The sequence below is a fragment of the Citrus sinensis genome, chromosome 5 (genome assembly GCF_022201045.2).
Source record: "Citrus sinensis cultivar Valencia sweet orange chromosome 5, DVS_A1.0, whole genome shotgun sequence".
Classification (NCBI taxonomy): domain Eukaryota; kingdom Viridiplantae; phylum Streptophyta; class Magnoliopsida; order Sapindales; family Rutaceae; genus Citrus; species Citrus sinensis.
The window spans coordinates 17909792-17934509 of NC_068560.1; the positions used below are offsets into that span (position 1 = coordinate 17909792).

General features: G+C 33.7%; 3 protein-coding genes and 1 long non-coding RNA gene across 8 annotated transcripts; 3 read left to right on the forward strand and 1 right to left on the reverse strand.

Annotated features, from left to right (window-relative positions):
• Positions 1–73: 73 nt before the first annotated feature.
• On the forward strand, positions 74–2207 carry LOC112497501 (uncharacterized). The gene is made up of 3 exons (XR_008054617.1): positions 74–349; positions 1107–1150; positions 1759–2207. It is a non-coding gene; the product is annotated as an uncharacterized LOC112497501 (long non-coding RNA).
• Positions 2208–8189: 5982 nt separating this feature from the next.
• Positions 8190–13456, forward strand: LOC102628887 (suppressor protein SRP40-like). Its single transcript, XM_006471291.3, has 8 exons — positions 8190–8834; positions 9575–9769; positions 9857–9955; positions 10125–10235; positions 10557–10688; positions 11063–11200; positions 11698–11928; positions 12757–13456. Exons 1-8 carry the CDS (start codon positions 8361–8363, stop codon positions 13147–13149), a joined length of 1773 nt encoding a protein of 590 aa, XP_006471354.2. The 5' UTR covers positions 8190–8360; the 3' UTR covers positions 13150–13456.
• A 2030-nt stretch (positions 13457–15486) lies between these two features.
• LOC102627915 (calcium and calcium/calmodulin-dependent serine/threonine-protein kinase-like) lies at positions 15487–18974 on the forward strand. The gene is made up of 6 exons (XM_006471287.4): positions 15487–17259; positions 17344–17454; positions 17570–17805; positions 18159–18366; positions 18539–18598; positions 18695–18974. Exons 1-6 carry the CDS (start codon positions 16486–16488, stop codon positions 18869–18871), a joined length of 1566 nt encoding a protein of 521 aa, XP_006471350.2. The 5' UTR covers positions 15487–16485; the 3' UTR covers positions 18872–18974.
• On the reverse strand, positions 18969–24447 carry LOC102628207 (uncharacterized). 5 transcript variants are annotated; one of them, XM_006471289.4, is made up of 7 exons: positions 24130–24445; positions 23613–23647; positions 22921–23005; positions 21016–22759; positions 20717–20921; positions 19934–20169; positions 18969–19193 (listed from the first exon to the last, which is right to left on the reverse strand). In XM_006471289.4, the coding sequence occupies exons 3-7, from the start codon at positions 22939–22941 to the stop codon at positions 19162–19164; spliced, it is 2238 nt and encodes a 745-aa protein (XP_006471352.2). In that variant the 5' UTR covers positions 22942–23005; positions 23613–23647; positions 24130–24445; the 3' UTR covers positions 18969–19161. The 5 variants fall into 5 exon arrangements, with proteins under 5 accessions (XP_006471352.2, XP_006471353.2, XP_006471351.2 ...); XM_006471290.4 differs by lacking the exon at positions 23613–23647 and having other exon boundaries at positions 18969–19183; XM_006471288.4 differs by lacking the exon at positions 23613–23647.
• Positions 24448–24718: the final 271 nt, after the last annotated feature.

Consider the following 24718-nt stretch of genomic DNA (forward strand, 5'->3'; position numbering starts at 1 on the left):
CGAGTACCAAAGAATATTTTATGAATTTTCTAAGTGGAAAAGGTCTGTTTTGGTCAGTGCTGGATAGTTTTGTTACTCAGGTGAACGATCAATATTGTAATACCCCAAATCTCCTAAGGGTATTTAAGTCTTTTTAATTTTTAGTGATCCTTTTTACCCTAGTATAAATAGAACAATATATCTTTTTCATTATAAGAGAGAGAGGAAAAGCGAGATCGGTTGAAAAAGAGAGATGGAGGGACGAGAGAAAAGAAAAGAAAAAGAGAAGAAGAAAGTCTGCTTCTTCTTCTTAGTTCTGCCATAGGCAACACATGGGATCAAGTTGTTATTGCTGGGAGAAGTTTTGGAGGTAAGTTTTAATCTTGGTTTTCATTAAATTGTTGTGGAGAAGCATGATTGCAATAGAAGTAGAAACTTACGATTTTACAGAAATATGCTGACAGTGAATTATTACGAAAATCATAGTACTTTGTATAAATTGATTTTGATTCTGATTTTTGGGTATGTTAAACTAGACATCGTCTAGAACGTTTTGAAACTTGTTTTAAGTTAATCGGATAAGATTTCAATTAATTATGATTTTTCAAATTCAAGTCTGAAAACCTGGAAATTTATGATTTCAGTTAATAATGTGAATTACGAAATTATTTTTACCATAGTTAGACTTCTTCAAAAATTATGAAATTTGGACCAATAATTTTTATATATGTCTAGTATGATTCTGGAAAGTTTCATGATTTTATGATAAATAAATAAATTTTTTTGTATTTTTAAAGCAAGTGTGTTCAAAACAGAAAATTGTTTGACAGTATTGATGATGTCTGAAACGTGAATTATTTTCAATAGTTTTTGAAGGAACTATGTTATGAAATTTTTATCAATGAACTTTCAATGTGTCAGCATATGGTCTGTAAAATTTGAGATTCTTCCAATAAGAGAATAATTTATTAAAAATCGGAGAAGTATGGACTGTTATGTTTTGAGGGCCGATTATTGAGGACATTTGAGGTTGAGTTTAGGAGTTGTTTAAATTGAGATATTTGAGGACATTAAAGTTTATGATTGAGATTTGATTATACCTTATGAGGCGTTATTGATGATTTTAGGTTGATGGTATCAGTACGCATTTGTTACATGAGGATGCCAAGAGGTAAGTGAACTAGACTTTAAAACGAATCACACTAAACAATATATATGTTTGACTTGCGTGAAAAGCCTATTTTGATATATATATACGGATGTGGATTTAGATATCTCTGCCCATGTGTTTATGTGATGTGTTGGCATGTGTTGAGCGTGATTATGTACATGGGCATATGTATGTGTGATGGTTCATTGGCATGAGCACGAAAATGCATTGAGTTTTCTATGAATGAGAAAATGGATTTTAGCAAACGGAATTTCTGTTTTATGAGATTTTGCATTGGGGGCCACCTCTTGAAGTTGTGTGGGGGCCACCTCTTGAGACTATGTGGGGGCCACCTCTTGAGGGCCAGAGCGCCGCAAAGTGCCACGCATGGTGCAAAGTGCCACGCACAACACAAAGTGCCACAATTGCAAAATATGTATTTCATCGAAAGAAAATGAAAAAGTTTGAAAGCGATAGAAATAGATTTTTATGAATTTATTTTGCAGTATTTCTCAAAGATCATGGCATATCATCCATCTGCATTATGTATAAGTATGTATGTACGTTTGTATAAGAAAAACTAGTTTGCTTACTGAGTTTTATACTCATTATAGTTTATTGTGATTCAGTTTTCAGAAGTCAGGATTGATTCGTGATGAGTGACAAGTTGAAGATGGTAGATGGTTTGGCTAAAATTTTAAGTTATTCCGCTGGCTTTTGTATTTAAGACTCGAATTTTATTGTTTGTAAAGAGTTATTTAAATCATATGTGATTTGTGGACATATTTGCCCTTGGATTTCGGACTGGGGTGTTACAAATATTCTGACTCGATTTTGACTTGTGCTGATTTTTGTGAAATATTGTATGCAATGTTATGCATGTTCACAGTGCCTCTATAAATTTTCATGGTTTTCCAACATGTGTATAGGTTATTAAATATCAGCATGTGCAAGATACTCATAAGTATAGGATATGTTTACAATATGTATAAGTATTAAGCTAGTATTAGTGTCTATGATTTAAGGATGATTGGGATTATGTTTAAGGTTAGAGATGATATTGATAAGAATATTTTTATGATGATTATAGGACGTGGGTGAGCTCGTTGGTTGTTCTTGAGGTATTGAATTGATTGCTACGGATCGAGGTAAGTAGATTCATGCATGATGTGCTTTATAATAAATGCAATTTATGTTACAAAAATTATGTTTAAATGGAAATTTTTACAAAACTGATTTCTAAAATATTTAAATGAATTTTGTAAAATAAAAACACTTTTAAATGAATTTATATAAATGTATTTTAAAATGAATTTTTCTTAAGAAATTAGTTTTCTTAAACAAAATGTTTTCTTAAAGAATTTTCTAAAAGAATTAAATGATCAAAGAAAAGTTCTTAAATGTTTTAGAAGACTTTAAATGTTATTTATGAAAGGATGTATGGTGGATTCAAAAATGTTTTGGCTCATAGTCCGTAGTAATGTATATGATGTTAATGTTATGATGTTATGAAATGTTATGGCCAGCTTGCTGGTATGATGATGATCTTGTGCACAAAGATGTTATGAACAATGTGGGGTATAGTACCCTGAATGAGGAACAATGCGGGGTATAACACCCTAAATGATGAATGATGAATGATGATGACTACGAGGCATGAGCTACCAATGTTTACGCTTTAATGTTTTTATAAATGTTTTAATGTTTTTATATGAATCCACCCCTTATGCTAAATGAAGATGTTATTATAAAATGTTTAAAGGTATATGACAAAGGTTTTCAAATATTGTGCATGGATTTGCTTACCGAGTTGACGACTCACCCCTCGTCTCCAATATTTTGCAAATTGATTAGAGATATGGCTTGGGTTCTTAGACAGAGAATTTTTCTTATTGGATCTTTGGAGTTGCTTTAAAAATTAAACTTGGCTAGACTTCCTATTTTGCATTAGAGACTTTTCTTTGGAGACCTTATTTAATATGTTTTATGTAAGGATTCAGTTGGAGTATCAATAATGATTGTTTATCTTGAGATTTATTAATAAGAATAAATTATGTGAGGTTTCATTCCAATTTTACCCTTGTGTTTTCATGGGTAATTTTTGGGGTGTTACATAGGTCATGTAAGCAATATAGTCGTGCAGGTCATGTAAGAAATATAATCATGTAAGTCGTGTAGATCATGTCAGAAATGTAATTGTGTAAGTCATTAGGTCACGCAAGTCATGTAGTTATTTATAAATCAAATTTGATATTATTATTTTTATTGTGCCAATAGATATGGTTTTGGTATGTGTGCCTATTCTTCTCAATGGTCTATGGATTGAACAAAATGATGAGTATAGGTTCAAAGGTTCTGAGACTAAAGGGAAGAGATTGTGCACCGTAAATGTGGTAGGTGTTGACTGCGAGGGCATAATCGTGCACTGCAATAATTTCACATTCAGAGCAAAAGCTTGCCACTAGAGCCAACAGACCTTAAAATAAATAATGGAATATTTTGTATTTATTCTTATATTATCGTTTTGTATTTTAAAATTAGTATATGTAACTTGGGATGCTGAGACATACTGTGCTTTATCCGCAGATGGAGTCTATTTTAATAATTATAGTTATACAAACTTGGTTATTTTTGGTATTGTCATAGTTTGATGCTTGCTTTCCTTTGTAGTTTTTAGTTTGTTGTCTTTGGTCTCAGGTTTCTATTCTTTACATGCATATTTATATTCGGTTTAGTGTTTCATGCTTGTAATTTACTTGCGCTTATGCTAGTCTATATAACAATAATATTGAATTGCTAGTTTAATTTCTTTGCATAATTTGTTTTGCTTTGTTATTAAAATAGTAGATGATGGGTGAGTTTCGAAATTAAATGATTCACTCACCATGCCAGTCAGATAAAAGAGTAAAATTTCTTTGATTGCCCAATTGTTTTCAACTATTACATTAAAAAATAAAAATAAAAAACTGCTGACAGTGCTGCTCAGTCTATACAATTCGTCCATTTGTATGTTATTGTTGATAAACAAAAGACCACAAGCAAACCGCTTGAAGCTCCACCAAAACTGACAGCAACAGGTGGTTAATTCAAGTCAGAAGATGACAATAATCTGGAGTCCAAGTCATCTCCCCTAGAAAAGTCATAGACAAAACTAACAAAATACAATTGGATTATTGTAAAAAATCAAATTCCAAAATTCATATTAGGATAAAAAAAATAAAGATGACAAAAAGTCATCAAAGCAAGTTTATAGTAGCATGATACACAATGTCTAGTCTAGAAAGGCAGCTTATTTGCATTATCCATGAAATTAAAATAGTGAGTAACATTCAATATCTAATAACATCAAAGTTATTTACAAATCAAATCAATAATATTAAAATTCAAATAACTGAATAAATTTTAATTTTCTTGTCCTACACGAACATCTAAGGGCTAAGGCCAAATCTAGATGGTACGTGACAAACGTCTCTTGTTGGCCATCCATATAATACAATTTGTAACCACAATCAAACATTTTTTTTACAGTTGAACACAAAATACCCCTACAAACCAAGAAAATAATTTATTAATGCAAATATAAATTGACAACAAATGACACCAACTTCATGGCTCAGCATGCAGGCCATGTAAATGATGCAAATACTGACTCGCCAAGTAAATACATAACATCACATATGGCTGTTCATAAATACATAACATTATATGAAGGGATATTCATAAATATATAACATTACATTAAAGTCGTGAAGGTCGTGAAATACACGACAGTCGAGAAGGTCATGTAATACATTAAAGTCGTGTACTACATGACAAGGTTATGTAATTGAGGTTCGTGTATTACACGAACTTGAATCATTTGTTGTTGCACAACTGAATAATAATATGCACAATCCATCAACTTTTCACTATTTTCATGAACCAAAACAGTTGTAATGTTTGTTTTTGAATATGTTATGAGAGATTCACAATTAATTTAATCTATTTTTTCAACATAAAATCCTAAGTTTTTTTTTTTTCCTAAACATCAAAACCCTATCAACTAATTGGAAGAAGGAGCTACCTAAAAATGTTAGATTTCAGCGATTGTGCAGCAACGGATCAGCTCCCGCTGGTGACTGTGCAACAGCGAACCAGTCTTCTCCTTCTCCAAACTCTAGCTCTTCCCCTTCTCCAAACTCAGTTTAGTCATGTAAAACTGAATTTCCCAAACTCGGTTTACTCCTGTCTGAACCATGTAAGCAATTTTACTTGAGGATACTTCAGTAATTTCATGTGACTTTAAGAAGGCATTCATCAAAATTTTGGGAAATTAGCTTTTAGGGTATTCAGATGATTTTCTAAGTATCAAGGTGTATCTGCCGCAATTACCTCGAAAAAAAAGAAGGTGAAGTTGGTTGTGTTGCAATTTTACAAGGTTGATGATTCTGGGAAAGTGTAGAGGTTAAGAAAGGAGTTAATTGAAAAAAAGCCCAAGATTAATTGTTGTGTCTGTCCATCTCATTTTTCTTGATGAGATTATGTTTCTTCTTTTCTTTTCTTTTCTTTTCTTTTGCTTTTGGACATTTGTTAAAATTTTACTTTTGGATATTAGGATTTTTTGTTAGATTTAAATCCTTTTATTAATTAATATCCTGATTTCTTTTAAAAAAAATTATTTTGCTCGTATTGTTCAAGGCTCAAGGATAGGAATGAAAGATTTGCAGGGTTTCTACGATGTCGTATTGAACTTGGAAAATTTTAAATGATATTCTTATATTTTTACATTTATTTGAGACAAAACAATAATTTTGTATTAGGGGTAGAAAGGTCATTTGATTAATATTCTGTTAAATCTATTAACTGCGTTATGACGAAAGTGGACAAGTGAATAGAAGTTATCATTGGGTAGAGATGGCCAACGGGCCGTGCCGTGCTAGCCCAGGCCTATCAAAGGAAGCTCATGCGTGCTCATGCTCGTGCCGTGCCCACACGTGTCATGCCGTGGGGCGTGCTATGCCTAGAAAAAATAGTCCACTAAATTTTTTTTCTTTTTTTCCTTTTTTTTTAAAAACGCATGCCAAGCTGTTGTCTTATTTTTTTTAAGCTTATGTATTTTTTTTGGATCCATGTGCCTTTATTTAAATTCAATAGAATAAAAAATTTAAAACTCAAGTTCATATTCAATAATAATAAATTATTAATAATAAGAGAATATAATATTAGTTGCTAAGTTTGACTCTATGGTATTATAATTCTTTTTTAGTACTTAACAACAACAATAATAATAATTTTTTTTAAGGCTTAACTTAATTGTTAACTTGGAATTACGTAGAGTCATACATCATAGTTTATAATAATATTAATACATATTTATAAAATCATGATATTTATAATTTTATTTATTAAAATCATGATATCAATTATTTATTTAATAAATTATAAACATAAATCAATTATATTTTTTTTGAAACTAAGAATTAAATAAATTTAAAAAACTTGAGCCAATAAAATATATTAAAAGATTCAATTTCAAGTTACTTATAAAATCATAAAATTTTAAGTTTACTTTTATTAAAAAATGAAATGTGCTTATTGCGTGCTTCTTTGCGTTCCGTGCTTTGGTCCATCTCTAATTGTGCTATACTTTTAAGGTCCACATGCCTAAAATCTAAACCCGGCACAACCCACATGTGTGTCGTGCCGTGCCCCGTGCTCTACCGAAAGGTGCTTGTGACGTGACGTGCCGTGCTGTACGGACACGTGCCGTGCCTCGTGCCGTCCGGCCCATTGGCCACCTCTATCATCAGGTGGAGTGCTAAAAAAAATGTGTATTTTTTTAAAAAAGCCCGAAAAAATAGGTGGTTGGTGGATAATTGCCCATAATTAAATAATTTAATTTATATTATATTTTTAAATATTATTTAAGTATCTATTATTAGTTATATCAACTTAGTAAATATTAATCAATTTCATCTATTAATTATATAATGTAATTATAATACATTATTTAGTTACATTTGAATATTATAAAAATTAAAATATAATCTTATATTATTGAATAATAAATTAACTTAGTAATTTATATTAACGATTATAATGTAAAAGTCAAAAATAAAATTTAATATTATATTAAATTAAAAAGTTATATTTATTTTTTATTATAAAAAAAAAAAACTAATGCGGCAACTGCTTGCTAAATTAGCTAATGCAGCCACTTGCAGCAGCAGGACTAAACATTAGCAATGCCATCCCATGTAATGAGAGGGCCAAGCATCCCCTTAACCTTCCATTTTAAAGTTTTTTTTTTCCTTTTTTAATATGAACGAATCTTGACATAGCAAAGATTACTATTGAAAATAAAGAACTACGAAATTAAAGTAAATATGTGGAGGAAGAGTTATGCTTGTTCATGAAATCTATTTTTCTATACATATAAATATAAAAGTTTATGGGTCTAATTAATTATTTTAAAAAACTAATTTATGAGTTAAAGTTGTATCAAATATGTATAATATATAAAAGTTCATGAGTCTGATTAATTATTTTTAAAATCTAACTCATGAGTTAAAGTTATCTCGAATTTTATATAGTTAACTTAATTATTTATTCACAGTCGATATAAGATATTTTTTCTATCACTCTGTTTTGTATGAAGAACTCTATGAAAAGAAAATCCTCTTTATACATATGTTTGTTCACTACCCCGAACAAAATTCATGCATGAAGATATTCTAATATTACAAGAATATTGTTTCTTAAACTTTTATGTAAGTAGCCCATGTTAGATTGGTTATATCCGGTGTATATGGTGTGTTTACCAACTTTGAATCGAAATGAATAATAATCAAAAGGATAAACAATTGATATTATTGTTGTACAAAATTTAATTTATCACTATAAAATCATATAATTTAATAATATATTTACACTAATTTTATTAAATTATATACCTTAGTAACTTGTACGCATGCAAAAAATGAATACACCAAAGATAGTGAAAATATATACACACAAATAATGGAGCAGATGTTCAACAAACTAAGACTTTATTGCAAATATTTTAATGTACAAGTGACAAAATTTAAAAAAAAAACAATGATTAGGGAGAAAAAATAATTAAAAAGAATCTGTTTCTTCTCTTTTGTCACACACTCACCGTTTTCCAAATCCAGTTCATATAACATAAAACACAAATTTCCCACTACAAATCAAATCCATTTTGTTTCTTCTTTCATCAGTTTCCAAAACAATGGCGGTTTCAGCATTCAAGTCCTCATCCAAAAGAGGAACTTTGCTAAATTCTTCAACATCTTCAACAGCAAAAACGATTTCATCTGATAAAGATTTATCAAAAACGTCTACTAGTACTAGTACGAAAGCCCCACCCCGAAGATCAAGAAGTGTAAGCGCTTTCTCGAGGACCCACTTGGTGGATATTTCCTCTAATGACGATTTCTTGATCAAGAGAGACAATCCTCTCTTTTCTAGCAGTAATTCGCCCCCAGCTGAGGTTGTTGACTCTAAATCCGATCAAATTCCAGCGACAAAACTCAAAGCTACAAGCGCAGAGGACACTAGGAGAGGCCGCACGGTTTCCAGAAACGCTGATGCCGGAGAACCAACTTCGGGAATCGGCCGGAGCTTATCCAGAGTGGACGCCGGCCGCCGTCACCGGTCGGTGTCCCGGCATCCTGTTGCAAGAGGGCAATATGGGAATTCCGAGGTATACCCCTTTGTTATATCAGTAAAATTATATATTTATTTATTTATATTAGGTGCGATGCATACTAGTAATGTGGCATATGCCATATAATTTGTATGGCAGGTGACGTGGCATATGATTTGTCTATGTTTCAATCTTGTAAGAGGAAAATTAGCTTGAGAAGTTTCAAACAAACTATTCAATAAATGGAATTACTATGTTGGAGATGCTCTAACTTAGGACATCTTCTATAGCCATGAGATTTGAAGTTGAAATGATTATTGGTTCTTTCAACTTTAAATCCAATTATTGCAACGGATGCTCTAATCTAGAGCATATCTAACATAGCTGAACCCTTCAATAAACATGCCGTGTGTATTAAGCTTTCACATTCACTATCATAGTCATTAATAGCGAGTGAATGTATAATTATTCTGAGTAATGAGAAAAATATACACGTGACGGTTCCAATAGGAAATTGCCACAATGTCTGACACTGGTCTTTATGGGTGAGGCCTTTCTGCCGATGATAGTCCATAACGTACCGTACACTTGCTGTCAAATGTTGGAAAACGACCTCTCGTATCTTTTATCTTTACAAATATTTTATCTTGTATATTGTACATTGAGATGCTGTAGGAGAAGTATTATCCCCAGTATTGTTATTGGGATGATGTCCTGCTATTCTAGATTTTATTATGGAATTGAGTTTCTAATGTGGTTTTCTTTTTCTTTTTTCTTTTTTTGGTTGCTTTGAGTAGAGTGAAGTTGAACAAGAAGATTGCTTATTGGTAAATTACAAGGGTGGGAATAATTTGAATACTACTGCAAATAATGGGAAAAAGAGTGGATTGGTCAGAAGTAGTTCTGATATGTTGGATCAAATGAAATGTTGGAGGACCCCATCAGATCAAAGCTTTGCTTTTCAGTTTCCAGAAGGTTCAACTACCAATTTGGTATTACAATGAAAGACTCTTTTTGTGGTATTGATTGAAAAGGAACAAATTTTAGTTAGTTTAATTATATTTTTTTTTGTGTTTTAGTCTTACTTGCGAACACCGGATAGGGAAGATGGAGTCTCAACAAATTCTTTCTCAGAAGCTGAGGAGAAAACTATTAAAGCGGTTTGTGAACAGATGAAGGTGAGGTGTGAAGAAGTTTAAGGACCTTTTATTTCTATTGTTTCATTCCAAAATACCACTTTTCAAGATGGTGTTAGTCTAGTTGAATGCTAATTTGCAAGGGTACTAATTGTTAGCTCGTCGGATGAACTATCCTTGGAAAATAGCCTTATTTCATTTCCTTTTGCAGTCACGTCAAGGGGATAGATTGGGAGGTGATGCTTCTGCAGGTGGTATATATGAAACTGTACGGTCTGAAGTGAGGCGTGCCATTTCTGATATCCAGAATGACCTAGAAAATGTAAGTTCATATGAATTCCTGGCTGTCTAACTTTGATTGACTTCCTTTTCTGTTACTTGTTTTATTTAAGCTATAGGTTAACTCATAACCCCATGTTTAGTTTTGGATAATTTGTTATTCTGGATCCTTTTGTCTATATAAATTGTCTTTAAGCTTTTTCCCACCCTCTTATGTTTTGGTTGATTATTGAGAAGAGGTGGCTGGTTGTGCTTACAATTTCTTGCTCTTTCCACTGGAATCTCTTGGTTCAGTTTGCCGTTTATAGTGCATAAGTGCTTAGTGTTTGTCCATAACTTCTTGTTCGTTTCATTATGAGTTCAGGCAATGCGAAGGACCAATACCACTGCTATTGCCAGTGCTAGTGTAACTGATATCCCCCCGGACTTGGTGAGTCCAGGTGCAGTTGAATTAGTATCGGACATCAGAAGAGAATATGCTAAAAAGCTTGAGCAGGTAAGCTTGCTGTAAGCTCATCTGTGGATTTCTTTGAAACTAGTTTGTGCTGACATGCTAATGTTTAAGACAATTGTACATTGACAATGTAATTGTGGGCTTTGTGGCTAAAACTTTAACCTGTTGGTAAGCATGTTCTAGCCCACTCACCTGACATTGGCTGACCTCCATGGCTATCGCCAACCTCTAACAATCACTTGAATTTTGTCATTGCCATCCCACCTCAAACAACTGAGTTCATTAAAATGCTTTCATCAACTCTAATTTAGCTATTGATTATTGCAGAACATATGATGTGTTTCCGTTTTGTTTTTTCCTTCACGTTATCTTTCATTTAATTTTTTTTTTTTTAAGGATACTTTTTTTATGTGCAGTCCCAGGAACGGGCTAGAAAACTTCGAGAAGATCTGGAGATTGAGGACCACCGTCAGCTAGAGCTGAGTAGGATCTTGAAGGAAGTACTTCCAGTTCCAAAAACCTCCAATGTGCCCAAGTCGCGTCCAGGAAGAAAAGTATGTTTTTTGGGAATCCTACACAAATTATTCGAAGCATTCTACTCAACCTATGTATAAATATATGATAAGCACGTTTGTCGTTATTCAAACCCAAGTTATAGTTAATAACTTCGTAACATATGGAGGAAACTATTTACGATGTTCATGTTCTGGATCAGTGATCCATGTACTTAAAATCATAGAACGCATTATATTTTTCTTGTTTTATCATCAATTTTCATCCAATTTGGTGATAATCTTCCCTTCACCCCTCTTTCCATCGCTCGTTTTCCCTCCACTCCCCTGCTATTGTTGTATTTTGACTTCAAAGCTCGTGGAAATCAATCTACTCTTTGGATTTGGGACAGTAAAATGATATGAACAAATGAAGTGGGATGTGCAATAAGCTTAACATGGAAATTGGGAAATGTTATGGAGTAGAATCTTTATTTGTGCTTTTGATCTCCTATCTATTTTTTTCTTCTCACAATGAGTTTTACTGAATGTGATGGCAGTCTAGCATTGAAAGAAGAAAGATGTCAAAACGTCTAAATGAAGAAGCCATGGCTTATTTTGATGAGTGTGTGTCCTTATCAACATTTGATAGCTCTGACTTCTCCTCACCAGAGGATCCGTCACTAGATACGGTTGCTTCAACCCCTGCTATTGGTAGTGCAGCTTTACCCCGTGCAAGTTCTGTCATGTCAGCTACCTATAGCCCCAACAGTTGCCTTGATGATGATCAGGTTGATCTTGTTATTGATGGTTTTTGTTTTTTTAATATAAATTATTCTAATTCATTTGTTTCCCCAAAGCACTTTGATTCAACATATTAGCTAAGTGTTTTCAAATATTTACCAGCATATTATATGTAATATAGAGTGTACTTAGGCAACTTTATTTACGAGGGTTGGTGTATCCCTTTTGCAACTCTTATGAGTAGTGTAATGACCTTTTTTCCCTTTACCCCGGCAATTTTTCTAGCTGGACTCCGATCTTCATTTTTCTTTTCCATCAATTTTGTTTAATTTTTTATTTTGTGCCCTGAACCTTGCCCTTCATATGTAAACCAAACCCTGCTGAGTCCTGAATTTGAGCAAGATCTGATTCCAAGACCTCTTAAACCATCTCAGAGATATTTTATCCTGCACGCATATTTGTCTAAAAGCAAACTTTTCTTGTGATTATAACATCGCTTTTTTACAACTCCTATCTTTGTTGGATTAATACTGGAAGAATTGAATTCCAGGTGAGTTGTAAGACAGAGGTCAACGTTTATCCTGTTTCCTAAATTCTGAAGTGCCACCTAGGTCACAACCACTGTACCGTTGGTATAGAAATACACGAAGAAAAAGAAATTGGAAAAGTGAATGCTGGAACTTTAATCTGTTTCATTGTGTGTGCTGGGAAACTGGGTAGCAAGTTCAGTTAAAAAGTTCTCGTTTGTTTAGATTATGAAATTGAATTACGCCAACAAATTTGAGGAACCATAAAGTCTTTTGCATAAAATTAATCTAGATAACTTGAAAAGAAGGATCTTGGTTTTCTTAAATTGAGTGATGTTGTACTTACAGGAAGATTGGTTTACACGTGGCCAAGATGCTGTTGATCTAACGGCAAGTAGCAGTAGTAAGGAGCAGCCTCAAGCTCAGGAAAGTCTAATGAGCAGCGACAAAATTCTGGGTCGGAAATTTTCTTTCAGTTGCAGGCCGAGTGAATCTGTAGAGTTCCAAGAAGATATAATGAAGTATGTGAGAAATTTTGAGAAGGGTATGGAGAAAGTAAATCTCAACGCACAAACCGTAACAAGAAACCATTACGATCTGGATGAGTATAATTTAGGGGCCTCACAACAAAACTTGTTATTTGATCGAGTCTTCTTTAAGAACAGAATAGAGTTTGGTAGTTTGCTACTATGTGGTGGAGGTATTGCCTTTTCATCTTCTCATTTTGCTTCTATAATGTAAATCTCTGTGGTGGTTGCATTTTCACATGTTACATGTGAACTTGGGCCTTAAATGTTTGTTGTTGTATATTAATTACTGTAATTCCATTGTTGTTTGTAGTCCAAGTGTCCTGGGAAAGAATAGTTTGTTGTGGATTATGTAACAAGAGCGGTTGTATTAGTTTATAGAACAAATTTCTTAATTTTTAGGGAAAAACAGACAGTTAAATTAGGCAAGAATAGTACTTTTTCGTTTTTTCTTTTTAAAGAAAAGAAAAAATGTATTTTTGTTTGTTAATCATTTGGATATGCCTCATAGGTTCCATGTTTCTCTGTTGTTTTATTGTTACTGTTTGGATTAGTGTTGTTTTATGTGCATAATGTCTTTATTGTTCTTCCTCTCATATCTGTTATTTTATTAATTTATTTGTATATGTAAGCTGCAAATTTAACTACTAAAATGTGTCTTAAAATTATTATTAGCAAATGAAAAAGCTGATGGTACAATTATTATATTCTTCTCTCTTATTATTTTTCAAAGATGAAGTTATCTGCACTCTAAAATTTGGAACAATATTTTTAAATTTTATAAAATCCAAAACATCTTTTATATGTTTTACTTGTTTTGGAAAACACACCATAAAATAATGTACACAATGTTCTTCATTTACCTTGAACAACTCATCTACCATCACTTATCTCCCTCCATGCCATTTGAGAACCGACCTCCAGTACTCCTTCCCTTCCTATTCTTTTTGTCATCCTCTGCTCTGCCTATTATTCTTCCATGGTATTACTCCTTATTTTTGGGGTTCTTTACACCCGTTGTTTGATACTATTATTAGTTATTGTGAAATCACCAAAGATCTGAGTGGATTTATGGTAATCTTTGCAGATCTGTATAAAGTTAACCGAACTACTGATCGAATGTTAAATTTGTTGAATATATATTTTACAATTGGATAAAGTTATTTTTCTTCGACTATATCCTTTTTTAATCTTTTGTTGCACTTATGGAAGTAAGCAAAGTCTGGGTTTGGCACAGATAGTGTAACTTTAAATAAAACTTTTATACACAAATATTTTTTTTTTTTGAAAAATAATTTTTTAAAATGGTACTGCCGAATATATATATATATATATATTATTTTCAATTATGTTTACCGAACATGCATTACAGTTTTTGTTTTAAAAATTTATGATATAAAAGATAATACCAAATGTATAATCACATTTAAAATACACCAACTCAAACATATAATTTTTATTCTCATTTTAATTTTATGAAATATGAATTAGAAAATAATGTTGATCGCACCTAAATTGTGATTTGCACACTTATTAAAATTCCAAACATACCTTTAATGCTTTCTCTTTGTTTCCTAATACATTCATGGCAACATGACACCCAAGACAATTTTGCACTCTAATTGCAAATTATGTGTATTATAATGTGTTTGATATTGAGAATTAAATTTGGGATTTAAATTATATGGGTGTCAAGAGGCTTTTTTTTAAAAAAAAAATACTAGAATGTCCTTAATGGTAAATGATATTATGGGTTATATTTGAGATATAAAATTTTATGAAAAACTGAGTGTTCTAAATAATTTTAGAATGCAAATAACTTCACTTTTTTTTTTTTTTTAAGTATTGCCTCACGGCAGCCATATTATCTGCTCACACATGTCATCAGATACGGGGGATGTTGAGGATCCAATCCAATCCTTACACAAGTTATAAGATTTTAGGGGTGTTGGATTAACCTTTTAATTTTATAAGATTGGATTGGATTCCAAAATGTAATTTAGGGATCTTTGTGTACGTCCAATATAAATCAATCTAACAAATTGATTTTTATTTTCTCTATTTACTTTTTTAAAAAGCTATATGTCGCTATTATATTTAACCTTGCTTAAAAAAAATAATTTTCCTAAAAAAAATATAACTTAATTTTGGATAACTATAAATATACAATAATAATACACAAGTCACAACCAGCTTTTTCTTTTATACATTCAAACTTCAATTGTTTTTTTTCCTCCATTCTTATGATAATAAAATAAATGAATCATGAAATATTAAAGAAGTTAAATTTTTTTTTTCAATTGTTAGTAATTAGAACTTTGGAGAGTAATTGACGATTTTTATTTATAAATTTTTATTTTAACATGATCGAATTGGATTTAGTATTTTATTAGTATAAATTGGATCTAAAACACATATATGATAAATTGGGCTTGAATTTAACACAGTTCAATGGATTTAAAATCAATGAACGCCCACATACCGAAAGATGAAAAATTACTATTATTATTTTTCCCAACCAATCTAGGCAGAGTAAATTACATCTGATTACTGTTATCAGAATATACTGTACATATCATCAAGTAAAAATAAATAATAAGTAAATAGGAAGATGAAGCCTTGGCAAACAATATACAATGGGACAACTTTGCCTTAAAACACTTTATTAGGAAAATACAACATTTTGCTTCTCCATTTGTCATGATTGAGAATACGAATTTAGGGGAAGAGGCACACCTCATTGTCAAGTTCACCCATTTGTTGATGCATTAATCTTCATCATCATCGTCGTCGTTATCTTGAGGAAGCAACCATTCTAGTCTTATCACAGGCCTTACTTATACGAAGCTTTGACGCCGCAGAGCTCTGCATTCCCCGCTTTAGCGTCAAAATCTTATTGCAGACACTCATAACCTATGGTTATGTTACCAGTGATTAATTTTCGAGGGACAAAAACACTTTGATTTGGTGGCTTAATATGATTTAAAACATTTTTGAAGTCTATTTGCTATGGTCTTTGCAATGATTCTGTACTTCTATGTGTCTAACACTACAAAGACTTGAAAGTCTTGGAACCAGGGCAATAGATTGTCAAAACAGGATTGAAGCTCATCTATGGGACAAGAGTTCAGTTCTTGGAATAAAATTCAGAAGAAGAAAAAAATTATTGCCGTTGTTATAAAAAATCAACAAAATACAGAGAATTTATAGAGAAAGGTTTTCAAAATATAATAGATGTGGAACAGTGGAAGCTTCATTCTATAAACTAATTAAGATTAAGATCGGTGGTTGACTCAGTCCTTGTCTATTCTTCCTCAGCTTTTACTTATCAAATTATATTCCTTTGTTTCCATTCTGAAAATTTCTCTCTTATTTTAATCATATAAGTATAAACAATTGAGAAGCTGTTAGCAGTCCTTGTCATGGCAATCTAGGCTACCTTAACATCGAGTACAAGTGCCAAATTTCTCATTGTTTTTTTCACTTTCAACTTTTCTCCAAGATTCCATTTCTTGAAGTCATATCTCATTTTCCAGGAAATTTTCTTTCAATGGGACAGGAAACAAGGAAACTTACAGATGAATATGAAGTCACAGACATTTTAGGAAGAGGGGGATTCTCAGTTGTGAGAAGAGGTATCAAAAAAACATGCGGCGAAACGAACCAAGTAGCAATCAAAACCCTCAGACGAATTGGCTCAACAACTCCATATGGTTTTCCAGGTAGTCGCGGCAGCAGCAGCAGCAGCCAGATCGGATTCTTTCCAACAAGAAAGCAGGTTTCGGTGTCAGATGCCTTACTGACAAATGAAATCTTGGTCATGAGAAAAATTGTTGAAAATGTTTCTCCGCATCCAAATGTTATTGATCTTTATGATGTCTACGAGGACCAAAACGGAGTTCATCTCATCCTGGAACTTTGTTCCGGGGGAGAATTATTTGATCGGATTGTGGCGCAAGAAAGGTATATGGAGGTAGGAGCAGCGGCTGTGATCAGGCAGATAGCAGAAGGGTTAGCGGCTTTACATCAGGCTAATATTGTTCATAGGGATTTGAAGCCAGAGAATTGCTTATTCTTGAATGACAGGGAGGATTCTCCATTGAAGATAATGGATTTTGGACTGAGCTCTGTAGAAGGCTACACTGATCCTGTAGTTGGTTTGTTTGGTTCAATAGATTATGTCTCACCAGAAGCACTTCTTCAAGACAGAATCACTTCTAAGAGTGATATGTGGTCTTTGGGAGTAATTTTGTATATCTTACTCTCTGGGTATCCACCTTTCATTGCTCAGTCAAATCGGCAAAAGCAGCAAATGATAATGGCTGTATGTTGTTGCTTTCCCTGTATTCTTTGTTCTGTGCTTGACTTGATTGTTGTATCTAGAAAATAAAAGTGCTTTTGTGTGCAGGGAGACTTCAGTTTTTATGAGCAGACTTGGAAAAACATTTCATCATCAGCAAAGCAATTGATTTCAAGTCTTCTAACAGTTGATCCTAACAGAAGACCTAGTGCTCAAGAGGTATGCTATGCTCACAAAACGATTCTAAGTTCCTAACGCTCCTTTCGGTAACACGAAAAGCACTTCTCTTAAGCAGAATCTAAACCTAAGACCTTGTATGTATTTCCTGAGACAGCTCTTGAACCATCCATGGGTGATTGGGGATTCGGCCAAGGAGGAAGAAATGGACGCAGAGATTGTTTCGCGACTGCAGAGTTTCAATGCTCGTCGCAAGCTTCGGGCTGCAGCAATAGCTAGTGTGTTGAGCAGCACAATTTTCTTGAGAAGAACAAAGAAGCTGAAAAATTTATTAGGCTCCCATGATCTTAATGAGGAGGAAATTCAGAATCTCAGAATACATTTCAGGACAATGTAAGTGCACCAAACTAACCTGCCTCTTAAATTTCCCTATGGAATGCTGTACATTAAACATGCAACATCAACCATAACACTCCGAATTTGGAACTTTCAGATTTGTTAACTACCAACTTAAACTTGCAATCTGCATTAACACCCATGCTAGACAATAACAAAAACCTTTACTGTGATAATAATGGAGAAAATCCAACGATCGGAGAAGCCTGAACTTATATTATAAGAAACAAAGCAGTTTCTTCACCTTTCCTAATCAAGCACATGTGAGCTCGTCCGTCACACCAAAACCTCTTTTTTTTCCCCTCCTCTTTCTCAGATTCTGATAGGAAATTTATGTTGGCAAAGCGCAGATGTGCAAATGGTGACAACGCCACTCTATCTGAATTCGAGGAGGTACTGAAAGCAATGAATATGTCATCTCTAGTACCCCTGGCACCTAGGATCTTTGACCTGTTCGACAACAACCGTGATGGAACGGTTGACATGAGAGAGATACTCTGTGGATTTTCCAGCCTCCGTAAGTCCCAAGGAGATGATGCTCTTCGTCTGTGTTTCCAGGTACAATCCTTCTCCATATTATACTCGTGTCAAATTCTTCACAACATGTATTGAGAAGCAACTGTAGAAGCGTTTAACTACTGCTCTAACAAACCCAGTATAAACAACCTAGAAGAAAAGTATCCCTGTTCTGAACCAATTTTGCATTCTTTTCTTTTCTGTTTGACCACAGATGTATGACATAGATCGATCTGGATGCATCACAAAGGAAGAAGTAGCATCCATGCTTAGGGTAAAAATCTACTTCCCTTACCTTTCATAAAGTCATGTCAATTGGTAACTTACCTTTTTGGTTGTTATTAACGTATGCATACATTATGTCGAGCAGGCTTTGCCTGATGATTGTCTCCCAGTTGACATAACAGAACCTGGGAAACTAGATGAGATATTTGATCTGATGGATGCCAATAATGATGGAAAAGTCACCTTCGATGAATTCAGAGCTGCCATGCAGAGAGACAGCTCCCTCCAAGACGTTGTCCTTTCCTCTCTTCGTCAGCAATAATTTTCCAAATTTTCTTTTTCATTCTTCACCATCTTGTCAATGAAACATTAATTTATTTTTGAACTTTGTTTGAAGCTGCAAGCCATAGCAACAAAAATTGGTCCCAGACGAGGTCAAATGACACTTTTATTAAGTTTATTTGAGTATGGATACAATTTTCGACCATCAAGAGTACTGTTCTCGGTTATGATATAACTGTATGCTATAGTGAGCTAAACAACCCTTCTTCTCTCTCTCTCTCTATCTCTATCTCTCTCTCACAGCATCCCCTGAGTCTCTCAGGCACCAGCCTAGATCAAACCAGTCACATCTCTAGCGTTTCCTATGATAAAAGACAGTAAAATATAGCAAAAATAGTAAATCTATGCCGGAATTGTATAATACCTAGCACATCAGAAACTGTAAAAACTCTCATATAAAATATGAAGAGTGGCATGATTATGTAAGCATTTTAAAAGAAATATGTGAATGCATATATTTAGACTAATCAAGTATTTAGCAATATTTCAATATCCTTGATATTTTCTACGTTTTCCTAATTGCATATCAGAATCAATGAAGTTTGAACTGAGAGTGATGGAAGGATTTAAAAAATAAGCGTTGTTGCTTATTAGAATCAATGAAGTTTGAACTGAGAGTGATATGGAAGGATTTAATAAATAAACTACCATGACAAAAGCAGAGTTCAAACTTTTATATTGTTTTCTTTCAGTCTTCTAGTTTTATAAGCTTTGTTGGTAATAAATGAGAATACAATTGCCATGTCTACAAATGAACATTAAATTTAACAATGGAAAAGTATTAGTCAGTGATTATATATACCAAAGCACTTGTCTCCGCATTTACCTGCCAGTTGTCTGATGATAAAATTGAAAGCTTCCAATGCTAAGCTTTTCTATGTCACCATTGAAGAAAGCACTATGCTGCTCACTACATACACTGTGCCTCCTACTATATACTAGAATGAACTATAAACACCAACAGACTAAATATTGAATAATACACGAAGCCCCTTTCTTAGAACACAGTAAAAGCACTACAAACCATCACTTCTACCAGTACCTTTTGTGACATCACTATTTCTGTCGTCTGAACTGTCAACAGAATCATCCATATTTTGCACTTCATGACTAACAAATGTCCGCTCACTGGGTATGGTGACATCCATCCAGCTCAGATCCTCACTCTCCATGGATCCCACGTCCTCCACCCAATCACCGATGTTTGCATCCACAGCTTCCAAGCATATAGGATCAAGTGTTCCTCTTGTACTCCTGGCTTTAACCGCTTCTGTTTTCCTGCTTGCAGAGAGGTAAAAGCAAGTGATGAGCCATAGATTTCTCCAAGCGAAAATATCTAAAGATAGGAATTGGATAAATCAAAGTCAGAGGATCTGATGAATGTAGAAAATTTTCAACTATAAGAGACAGAACCAGACAACAAGTTTAATAAATAAACGTGAAAGATTAAGTGAAACAAAAGACCTCATTTTTTAGAACTGTTAAATGTTTATGCACTTCAGAGAGACATTGAACCAAGTCTACGTTGTTAAAATGTTAATCAATTCGGATATAGAATGAACTGTGTGTATATTCTTAATATGTTAATTAAATACCACTTTTTCACTTCCTTGTGTAATGGGTAAGATGGAGAAATATAACATATCATCAAAATTTTTGTTAAGAAAGCTGCTGACATAAATGAAAAATTCTAGCAAGTAAATGCAAATCCATATTACTGCCAAGTTACTAAACATTACTTGCATCATTTTCTATGTGAAAAAGGTTAAATATGAAGTCGATATTTTAGTTGAATATACTTGTAAGTGCTAGTACACAAAATTACCTCTGCTGAAGGTGCAGGTTATTGTGCAAAAATATGAGATCATTCAATCTCTGGTGCTCCAACCGATTCCTTTTCTTTGAATGGATACGTTCAAACATAGCCCAGTTCCTTCCACACCTAGTGACGCTACAGGTTTGACTTAATATCCTCACAGCTAATCGTTGCAATTCTGGGTAATCAGCTGCATAAAGTGACCACCAAGTAGCTGCAAAGAAAAAATAAATCAATTAATCATCAAAATTTCATTAGGCACAACAACACCTATTAATTGGTAACTGCAATGAAATGGGGATGCTAACCTGGGGCCAATGATTCACGACCACGTAAAGCTACAGGTCGACCAAAATCTCCCACAGCTTCCTCATAAAAGTTTATTTGGCTTGTAATTGTTACTTGGGCAGACACATTAAGCTCTAAAATTTCAATGCAATCAAGTAAACCCTTTTGGATGACTTTGTTAGAGGAGAAACTAGGACTATAAAATACAGATGGGTTGAGGAAATAAGCAGCTGCATGAAGAGGGCTGTGAAAATCCTCCTGCCACTGATCAATAACATTCAAATATGGCATGAAGTCAGGTTCCTTATTGTCAAATGCTGCAATGATGCTTTTCTTTGCTTTTTCCATAGCATCATATATGTATCCAACATATGGTCTCTGTTCACAGTCCATAAGCTGTAAAATGGAAACTAGAGGCTTAGAGACCCTTAAAGTTTGCTCACAAAGTGACCAGAAGAAAGGGTCTACTACGATTTCTGCCACCTGAAGCCCTGCCCTTTGCTTACAGAAACTAGACTGCATCCAAGCTGCACCAGTGAACATCTGATGAAGATGGTCCTTCAAAGATACAATATTTTCCAGTGTAAGGAAGATGGAAGCAAACCTTGTAACTGCAAGCTGGAGAATGTCTCTTCCACCAGTTTTCTTTCTCATTAAATTAAGAACCTTACCATTGTTATAAACAAACTGAGTAATTCTCTTAGCCTTTGCTAGAACCTCACTCACTTCATCTATTCTACTAATATCCTCTAACATCGCATCTATACACTGCACTCCACAGGTGCTGCAGAAAAAGGTTTTGTATTTGTCCATTAAGAGCTTTCCCGCAGCTCTGTAATTAGGTGATGTATCTGTCACAAAGTTTACAATATTCTTGGCCCCAACTTCTTGAACTACACTATCAAACAAATTCGAAAGCGCTTCAGCAGATTTTGTGATGCCTGATGCATCAACAGATTTTAGGAACATGATTCCTTTAGGGCAATAAACAAAAAAGTTTATGACTGTACGTGCAGCTCTTTCTGTCCACCTATCAACTAGGACTGAGCATCCAGTCACCTCCCAAGTTTTTTTCAGTTCATCACAGTATGCCCCTGCATCCTGAACAACTCTGTTTAATAACTTATTCCTCAAGGCGTGATAAGAAGGCATTCTATAACCAGGACCCACTGCAGCAATAGCATCAGCCATCTGTTGAAAAAAATAAGAATTTGCAGCAGTGAATTGCAAGCCAGCATCATACATAAATCTTGCAACAGCCATATCAGCTTCATAGATACTCTCTTGTGAAGCAAAACTCTGGCGCAAAGGCTGAGCAACAACAGTTGCCGCTGGAAAATTTTGCTTCCTACGTCTCTTCATTCGATTGGAAGTTCCTTCAATAATCTCTTTGCCCCTTCTCCTGATAGTGCATTGGACTGAAGTAGGCTTCTGAATTCTTTCTGCATCATCATCATTCTCTCCTTCCATGCCCTCAAAGCAAGGCACAAAGGAGTTCTTCTTACTTCTGAGTCCTTTCTGCTTTTTCAGCTTTTCCAAAACTTTAAAACCTAAATGTTGTTGAATTTGCACTTTAACATCTTCAGGCACTTCCTCACATGGAGCTACATTTCCCCTTTCACCAGCCAAATGTTGCTTTAGTCTAGAAATTCCACCCCCAAGAAAAATTTTATGACAATATTTGCACTTAATCTTCTGCCGACCCCCATTCACCATGGTTCCATGTGCCCAGCCAGGATCTGTTGCCCGAGGAGGTGCTAAACCCTAGTAAAGCACATGGCTAGAGGTCAAAAGACAAAGGAAAGATATACAATGACTTTCATCGGCATGAATAATTCTTTTTCAAACTTCAAGCATGTCTAAAGAAAAGTATCAGGAAACCAAATGAAAACAGGAAAGCAAATGTGATAATATAAATTGCTCACTTGGTTATCCTTTTGTTGCATAGTTGGAAATGTATCAAAATGCTCTCAACTCTATACCATAAGCTATTAGAAATATACGCGATGCCTGAGAGCATAACAAAATAATGAATATGAGAACAGAAGAATGTCAAAATAAATAAATAAATAAATAAAACTTAAGAAAACCCAATAAATTCCTGAAATATAAGGAGAATGAGATTCAAATTGTATAACAATGCCAATCATACCATATTCCTTATGGAAATTTAAAATAAAAAGCTCATCAACTTAGAAAATAGAATGAAGTAATTGAATAACCAAATTCCCTACATATAACGAACCACAATCATAGCATCAGAGCACACCAACATTTAACGACCACAAAGATATAGCTTAATGCAGTCAATAACTTTTTTTAATATATTTCATAAAGATATAAACATTTCTCAAGGTAGTTACTACTTACTAATATGAAAATGAATCCCACTTATTGAACATTGATATATAGGATAACTTTTTTTTTTCTTTTTGGTAAGGAAAACTTTTTAGAATGCCAAATTATTTCTTCGCTTGTCAATATTAAGCTTCTAACCTGCTGAGTAGCATATCATTGATAAATTAGAGAACAACATTATCTAATGAAAACTATACTTGATGCTCTTAGCACACTACTTTTACCCTCTTCACATAGAGCTACAAAAGGGCACACTTGCCTCAATTCTCAGTTGTCGTGGAATGGAATTGGTAGCTGCAAGTACAAATGGATTACAGGTGTTATATGCTGTCTGCCAAGAACAAAAATAATCTTGATTGCATCTATTTGCAGCTGCATTGTATCATACTCTGCTGAGTATTATTCCATCATCTTTAGTGCAGTATCATATAAGAGTGGACTAATTAACTGTACTGATTTGGTCGTAATAGTGAAATTTCAACTTCAAAAGAAGCACAAGTAACGCAAAGCAAAGCAATACAACAGCAAAATGAAGCTTAGATGAACATTAGCTATTTCACACCTACACTTGAAACCAAGCTGACTACATTTGCTTCTGGGAGTGCTTTCAAGTGATTTTGAAGGGTGCACAGACAAAAGCGCTTTTCTGGAAAAAGCACTTTTGGTAGCCAAATTTCTCAATTAAGCAACAAAATATTAACGAAATTGAAACCTAAAACACAAAGATTAAATCCTTCGCATCGCCAAGTTATAAGCTAACGGAAGAGAGGACTTACGAAGAAGAGAATTCCCCGGAGGCGAAATTCAGACGCCGAAATATCGGAATCTGGACTCCGAAATATTGGATCTGAATCAGTAAAGAGTACAGATTTAGGAGGCCGAGGAGATCCGATTTTTGACACAAAAAATTCCGGTTCGTTTTTTGTTTTTGGGAAAGTTGAGCGATATTTGAAGGATCTAAGGGCTTTGAATTATATCGTTTTGGGCTTTAAAACAGCCGGAGATTCGGGGTTAATTAGGATTTGCATAAACAAATAAAACGTATTATTTTCTTAACTCGTATCGTTTCGTTACGTACCGTTCCGGAATCTTTTTTTTTTTTAATTTCATTCTTCCTCTGTCTTTATTTATTTATTTAATTATTTTTTATTGCTACAATCAAGTGAACCAACCATACGTCATTAAACGTTCCTCATTAGTTATTTTTTTATTCATTTTCAAAAGCTATAGCTGTTGGAAAAAAAAATAATTATGAAACAAAAGTTAATAATACATAGTAAATATAATTTTTAAATATTAATTTTGACGAAATTAATAATGGTATAATAAATTTTTTATCTTACAAGTGTATAATCAACTCAACTT

What these genes read in the sequence shown, in the direction of transcription:
- LOC102628887 (XM_006471291.3), top strand. Translation starts at nt 8,361, where the DNA reads ATGGCGGTTTCAGCATTCAAGTCCTCATCCAAAAGAGGAACTTTGCTA. An exon ending in TCCAGAATGACCTAGAAAAT is followed by an intron (nt 10,236 to 10,556) that starts GTAAGTTCATAT and finishes TTATGAGTTCAG; the next exon opens with GCAATGCGAAGGACCAATAC. An exon ending in GTTGCCTTGATGATGATCAG is followed by an intron (nt 11,929 to 12,756) that starts GTTGATCTTGTT and finishes TTGTACTTACAG; the next exon opens with GAAGATTGGTTTACACGTGG.
- LOC102627915 (XM_006471287.4), top strand. Translation starts at nt 16,486, where the DNA reads ATGGGACAGGAAACAAGGAAACTTACAGATGAATATGAAGTCACAGAC. An exon ending in AGCAGCAAATGATAATGGCT is followed by an intron (nt 17,260 to 17,343) that starts GTATGTTGTTGC and finishes TTTTGTGTGCAG; the next exon opens with GGAGACTTCAGTTTTTATGA. An exon ending in GAAGACCTAGTGCTCAAGAG is followed by an intron (nt 17,455 to 17,569) that starts GTATGCTATGCT and finishes TTCCTGAGACAG; the next exon opens with CTCTTGAACCATCCATGGGT.
- LOC102628207 (XM_006471288.4), bottom strand. Translation starts at nt 22,941, where the DNA reads ATGCAACAAAAGGATAACCAA. An exon ending in TCGTGAATCATTGGCCCCAG is followed by an intron (nt 20,922 to 21,015) that starts GTTAGCATCCCC and finishes TTTTCTTTGCAG; the next exon opens with CTACTTGGTGGTCACTTTAT. An exon ending in AACCTGCACCTTCAGCAGAG is followed by an intron (nt 20,170 to 20,716) that starts GTAATTTTGTGT and finishes CTCTGCAAGCAG; the next exon opens with GAAAACAGAAGCGGTTAAAG.